A 6968-nucleotide genomic window follows, 5' to 3' on the forward strand; every position below is an offset into this window, starting at 1 on the left:
AACCACACATACATGGCTCCTGGCTCCACTGACAGAAAGGCTGGTCCTCACGGACTAGATGGTAAGGCCTAATGGCCTTGCCTCCTGTCACTCCTCAATGAGTGTTTAATGTCAGGACAGGGGACAAATGCCTAGCAAGGGGCAAGTGGGGGGCAATAAAGTATGTAAGAGTGGGAATGACAGGGGTACGGGTGAAGGAGGTCACGTCTGACACAGAGTAGTTGTGTTCCAAGCCCCTCCCGGGGGTCAACACAGAGACCTCAATTCAAGTTGGACCTCACAGAGCTCACATCTGCTTTGGGAGACAAGGCCAGCTCTCAGACAACAGAATAACAACAACAAGGATGACAATGACTCTGTGGCCAAGCGGCAGCACAAGTCTGGATGGGTGTAAGAGGGCTACAGCTTCTAGCCAGGAGAAGCAGTCTCTGGGCAGGAACCAGGATGTCGTCATTTTGGAAAGGAAGACCCTGTTGGATGGCCAAGTGGGTGGAGGAGGCAGGCCCTGCCAGCACGAGTCCATGGCATATGGTGGAGGTGACCCCAGACCTTCAGAGGAGAAGCCTGGGGCAGCTGGGCATGCATCTGGGGCTCGTGAGAGAGCTGTGGACAACAGGAAGTGCTTGGGGAGGCCCCCACTGCTGTCCCAGGCCTGGCATCTGCTGAGCAGCATGGTCAGAATGAGGGAAGAACTGGGTCAACAGTCAGACACTCCTTGGGAGGCAATGGATCCTCGTTGCTGCACAAATGAAGTGGCACCTTGTGGCATGTGACATCAGAACCACAGCAAGTCAGAGGAAGAGAAACTCACAGCCAGGCTCCAGAGCCCAGGAGGTCAGTGAGGCAGGAACATGGATGCCTAGGCCCAAGAGTGCACACTGGAGGGTCACAGATAGGTTGGGCATAGCTAAGGGCATCCATGGGGCTGGAACTTCCAACCCTAAGGGCTCTAGAATCAGAAAGAGAGTGAAGGATGAAGGATGAAGCAGCACAAGGCTGGAATTCCCAGACCAACAGGCTGGAAAAACAGTGAGCAGAGGCAGCTACAGCGAAGCAGAGAAAGAGGGCTGCACCCAGGGGACCTCAGCCCACGTCCATTCAGGCTGCAGATGTGGGGCAGGTTCTGAACATGGCTCTAACCTGCACCTGTCAGGATTGACCTGGATGAGTCCCAACAGGTGGGGAGAGGAGCTCAGAGCTGCCCTTCAGAGTGAGGCCAGAAGTGGCCCCAGCCTGCACTGGGAGCTACCTCATGACTCCCAGCTGTTACTGATGACAGCAACTAGCTGGCCATCAGATGGGGCTGCCACCACCGTGTGCGTCAATCGGGCTGAGGGAGGCTGGTCTGGACCCGATGTCCAGGACAGCTGTCACAGAAACAGCCAGAAGGAGACCCTACCTGGGCAGCCGCATGAACTGGCCTGTGATCGCCACTGTGTTCTGGAAATCTGATCTCTGCCACTAATACCGTCCAGATGAAACCCTGCTTCGCCGGCTCAGCACTTGCAGATCTTTGTTCCTCTCCCAATTCATGAAGGGATCAGCCACAGCTGCCCCGTAAAGTCCTCCTGGGGGTGGAACACTGGGAGCCTGATTACCGCTTCAAAGGGAGAGCCGGTCTAGCACCCTAAAACCCTTTCTCCTGTGCCTGCACTGAGCTTTCAGAACCAGGTCAGGCACACGACCACAGTGAACGGCATCCCTTCTCCCCATCACAGGTGAGCAGCAAACATGCCCAGGGCTGACGTGGCTCCTTAGAACCTGGCTTGGCCATTTCATCACCCTTTCACGGCCACAACTTCTTGGAAATATCACTGCTGTTCAAATGTGTCCGGTCTCTTTCCTGACCAGGTTTATACCTTCCCTGACCACTGTTCCCACCTAGAGTCCGGCTGCATCCTGGGAAAGGATGGGTAGGAATCACAGCTCCTTGTACCTCAGCTGCCATCCCCAACCCCCACAGCCCTCCAAAGCCAAAGTGAGGTCAGACTACCTGGAGCCACCTACTGTATTTGGTGACCTGTATTTATGACCCTGCAGAAGTCACTGTCCCCTGACCTATGTCATGTGCAAATGGGGACTATGCCACATATCTCAAAATACTGTGGGACAAGCCCATGACAGGATGCTCACTATCACTGATGGCCAGGGAAACGCAAATCAAAACCACATGTGAGGGACCAGCAGTTCACGTAATGGCTATGTTGCTGGGCTCCCACGTAGTTAACCGCAGTTTGAGTCCCAGACCAGGTGGCTTAAACACACACCGGGCGCATGTGCATGCATGCCCAAGATCCTGAGAGGAGACTGGAGAAGGGATTGTGCTGTGTCCATCTCCTCGGGGGGTGATTTCTCACTTTCTGTCTCTCTGTCTCTTTCTGGTGAAGGCCTGCACCCTATAGCAAAAACCTCTTAAAAAAAAGGAAAAAAAAAGTGTGATACCCAGTAGGATGGCTATAATTAAAAAAAGAGTTTAAAGACTGAAAAGTGGTGCCAGACAGTAACACAGCAGCAAAATACAGCACCATGTGAGACAGATTCACACTGGCAGCTGTTGGTTAGCATCTGGAGATGAGGAGCTGAGGCCCTGACGGCCATGCACGTGTGTGCCCATGGTCCAGGCTGGCTGAGGCTGAAGGTGGATCATGGCCTTGGGACCTTCTGGAGGGTGGTCTCTCTCCCTCACACTCATAGAAGAGATAAATAAACTTAAAAAAAAAAAAAAAAAAAAAACAGAAAAAAACAAGAGTTGGTGAGGAGACAGAAATTGGAACCCTCATACATTGCCAGTGGGTGCAAAATGGCGCAGCTGCTGTGGGAAAGTGTAATGGTTTTTCAGTAACTCAAAATATAAAATTACTACATGATCCACCAATTCCAGTGCTAGGTATATACCCGGGATTAAAAACACGTGTTCAAACAAAAATGTGTACGTGAATTTTCATACCAGCAGCATTGACAATAGACAAAAGGTGGAAACAACCCAAATGTCCACCAGCTGGCGGATGGATAACAAGATATGGTCTCTCTACACAACGCAACACTATCCAACCATAAACAAGAAATGAAGGGGGCCTGCAGGTGTGGTGGAAGTGAAGGCAGCTAGATCCCACATGGCTGGCTACACAGTTTGAGTCCTCGAACTGGCAGCTTGAAAATCATGCCAGAGGGGCCAGCAGGTAGTGTGATGGTTAGGAACGCTGGACTCCCACATGGCCAACCATGTTTCAAGTCCCGGACCTGGCAGCTTGCTTTCTCTCTCTTTCTCTCTTTCTCTCCTTTCTCCCGCTCCCTCTGCCCCTCACCTTGTTCCCTCCCTCTCTGGTCAAATTAAAATAAATAAATAAATAAATAATAGAATAAAATCATTTTTAAAAAAAGAAAAAAAAAATCATGCCAGAAGCACATGTGTGCATGCTCAAAATCCCAAGAGGAGAATAAAGAAGAAGGAATTATGACATGGCCATCTCCCCTGGGGGGTTATTCCCCTCCCTCTCTCTTTGGTGACTTTATGTACCAAGTAGCAAAAGAAAGAAAGGAAAGGAAGCACTGACATAAGCTACAACATGGCTAGACCTCAAGAACATCATGTTACAGAACGCAGACAGACACAAAAGGCCACATAGCATGTGATTTCGCTCACAGGAAATGTCCAGGACAGGCAAATTCAGAGACAGAAAGGAGATTAGAGGTAGCCAGTGGCAGGGCAGACACGGAGGAGATGAGAAGTGACTGCTAATGGGTATGGCATTTCCTTTTGGGGTGATGGACGTGTTCTGGAAGTAGACGGTGGGGATCACTCCACCCTGCTATAAATGTATTCAACGTCACTGCACTGTCCACTTTAAATAGTTAAAATAGTCCATTTTATGTGAGGTTCACTTCATCACAATAAAAATAAACCACAACTGTGGGGGTTAACAGAGTGACATCTGGAATAGATCGTGTAATGTCAGCTAACACATGAGTCCCTAACCTGCTCCTACAGGTGGGTGAGGTCCACAAAGACCATCCTCAGCTGTTCCAGGAATAAGCACTTGGCCTTCCAGCTCACAGGCCTCTAGATGAGTGTCTTCAAACTCCCTTTTACAAGAAGATCTTGGGGGAAAATTCATTTACAAGGAATCCCAATAGCAAATGACAACTGTAGTGACTTGTTTTTTTGTTTTTTGTTTTTTGTTTTTTTGAGAGGTTTTTTTTTTTGCTATAGGGCATGTGCGCTCGCCAGACAGACCGAGAGAGACATAGAGACAGAAAGCGAGAAATGACCCCCCAGAGGGATGGTCACGCCACAATCCCTTCTTCTCCATTCTCCTCCCAGGATCTTGGGCACGCACGCACGCACATGCGCCTGGCGTGAGTTTCAAGCCACCAGGTCCAGGACGCGAACCGCGGTCGACTACGTGAGAGTCCAGTGACATAGCCATTATGCTAACTGCTGGTTCCCATGACTTAGGTTTTCAGGGGAGGAGCATCCACCCAGCTTCCTCCAGTCCAGACTTCACATCATGAGGTACTGAGGCTCCTCTCCCCTAGAAACACAAACACGTGCTGGTGTTCTCAATCCTGTCTTCCCCCTGCAAGGTGCCTCGCTGAGGCATCCCCTGGGAGCTATGAAAGAGAAGGTAACCTCGATGGTGATGTCAATGAGGAGTGATGTGACCACCTGGAGATATTCCAAAAGTTATCAGAAATAGAGGAAGGCGTGCACCCTGAGGAGAAGCGCCTATGTCAGAGACTTGCCTTCAAAGAGAACAATGTAACCAACACGTCGACGGTGTCAAAGCACCTCAAGAAAACGCTCAGCAGAGGCTACATGGTGAGCAAGAAGCAGATTGCCAAAGAACACACACAGGATGATGCCACTTAAATGAAATCATATTAAATATGCAGAGCCAGACCACAAGCCGCCCTTCAGGGAGACATCTACATAACAAAATGCCTTTAACTGCTCAGGAATAACTCACCAAATTCAGAAGAGTGATTGCCTCTGGTCTTGATAATGTTTTATGTCTTGAGCCAGGTGGTGGATGGATATGTGTTATTTTTTGTTGTAACTTTGTGTTGTGACATAGTTTGAGGCTCATGAGAAGCGTTGAAAGTAGTACAGAGGCTTCTTGTGTTACCCTCCAGCCAGCCTTCGGGGTGATAAAACCTTACACAAGCACAGTACACTATTCAGGGCTACTCACTCAGTCCAGACCCTCTCAAGGCCTTTCTGTGTATCAGAAATATCACTAGAAATTGTTTTCAAGGATTCCACCTGGCCAAATAGCAGCACGCCGCATCCATTGATGTCCTGATGTGTGCTTCGGGCTGCAGGAGTGGCCAGAACTCACCTCTGGATAAGACTGGGGGCCCTAAGACATCTGGGCAGCATACCCATATCAAACAGCTTCTCCCTCGGTCCAAAGCACCCCTGCAGAAATGACTCACCTCAATTTTATCTGTCTTGGCATCTCCCCAGTAGAGCTTTCCCTCCTGCAGGTCCAGGGCCAGGCCATTGGGCCACCCAAGGGAGGTGTTCACCAGAACTTGTCGCTCCTGCCCATCCAGGTTGGCACATTCGATTTTGGGGTTTTCCCCCCAGTCTGTCCAGTACATGAGGCTGGAGAAGAAACAGTTGTCCATGACACTATCCATCTGTCTTATATCTGCTGCAACCCCAGTGCCAAGAGGAACACCTACCCCCTTCACCCAGATGTGCTCAGTTAATGCTGGAGGACTGAATGGGCAAACTGTGAAGGACAGGGTGGCCCCATACAGGCTTCCAGGTCTTCAGACTTACAGGGCTGGGGTCATCTCCCAGCACATGCCTATCAAGTGTCTAGGGCAGTCTCCTCTGACCTGTGGGTGGAGGGAACTAAGTGCCCAGAGGAAGGAAGGAGGCAGACTGGAACTTATTATTAATCACACTCACCAGAGAAATACAGAGAAACAGAGAGAGAGAGGGAGAAAGCACCCCATTGGTGCACAGTCACACTGCAATCTCTTCTCCTCCGTTTCTCCATCCTATCGGAATTACATACACACACATGCACACACCCAGCATGTTTTTCACCAGGGCTGGGATTTGGGCCCCAGTCAACCATTCAAGATCCAGGTCCCTTAACTAGTAAGGCAGGGGGCTGGCTCCAGACTGGAACCTTCTGCAAATAACGGAAGGGCTCCCCATGCAAAGGAAATGTAACTTTTTCTCTGAAGCCCCAAGCAAAGAAACTAGATTCTGGGCAGCAGCTCAGGAGCAGAGGTGCCACTGCAGAGAAACCAGCCCAAGCTGTGTCCCTGGTCCCTGCCTCCACTTCTGCTGCATCCCACCCGGCTGGCCAGCCCCTCTTCCTCCCTTCCTGGGATTTCATGATCTGAGCCACCTGACTGCAGAACCCATTTCTGGGGACCCTTAGATTAACCAACGGCAGAACTGAGAGGGTCCTGGGGTCTGCTTCCCCACCCAATTTCACAGATGAGACACCAAGGCGCACAGAGACAGGATTTGACAGTACATCAGCGGCACAGCAGGAGTAGGTCCTGGTCTCGATAATCAGTGACCCATTCCCTTCACTTGAGTCAACAACCAGTTCTGCGTCTCTGTGCCCCTAAAGCCCTGGGGATCCTGCTTCTCACCATCATCCATCCTCCTTGGGGGACGGGGTGGTGCTCTTCAGCCACCCACATGGAGCAGCATTCTACCTGCTGCCATGCCCCAGGGTCCACAGAGGGCTGCTCAACCTCCAGCCCTCACCCCAGGCCCTCTTCCTGGCTGCAGCCCTGTGGCCCTGCTGCCCACCATCTGGGCTTCTACATGTTAACTCTACTTGCAGGGCTTCCACGCGCAGGCAAAGCCCCATGGCCAGAATGCCTGAAAGCCCTGAGGCATAGGCTCCACAGGCTGGCAGGCTGCACATCCTACCCTGCCACTGGGCCCAGGGGAGGGGGCCAGCCAGGTCCCCATACGTTTTTTTGAACCA

General features: G+C 51.1%; 1 protein-coding gene across 1 annotated transcript in view; it reads right to left on the minus strand.

The window, feature by feature from the left end:
• The window catches only part of LRP5 (LDL receptor related protein 5), a 54076-nt gene that overhangs the window by 8306 nt on the left and 38802 nt on the right, over window positions 1–6968 (minus strand). Inside the window, 1 exon segment of the mRNA XM_014585308.2 lies at window positions 5437–5608. Within this exon segment, the coding sequence (XP_014440794.1) occupies window positions 5437–5608 (172 nt within the window).

The sequence above is a fragment of the Tupaia chinensis genome, unplaced genomic scaffold, assembly GCF_000334495.1.
Source record: "Tupaia chinensis unplaced genomic scaffold, TupChi_1.0 Scaffold149501_1, whole genome shotgun sequence".
Lineage (NCBI taxonomy): Eukaryota > Metazoa > Chordata > Mammalia > Scandentia > Tupaiidae > Tupaia > Tupaia belangeri.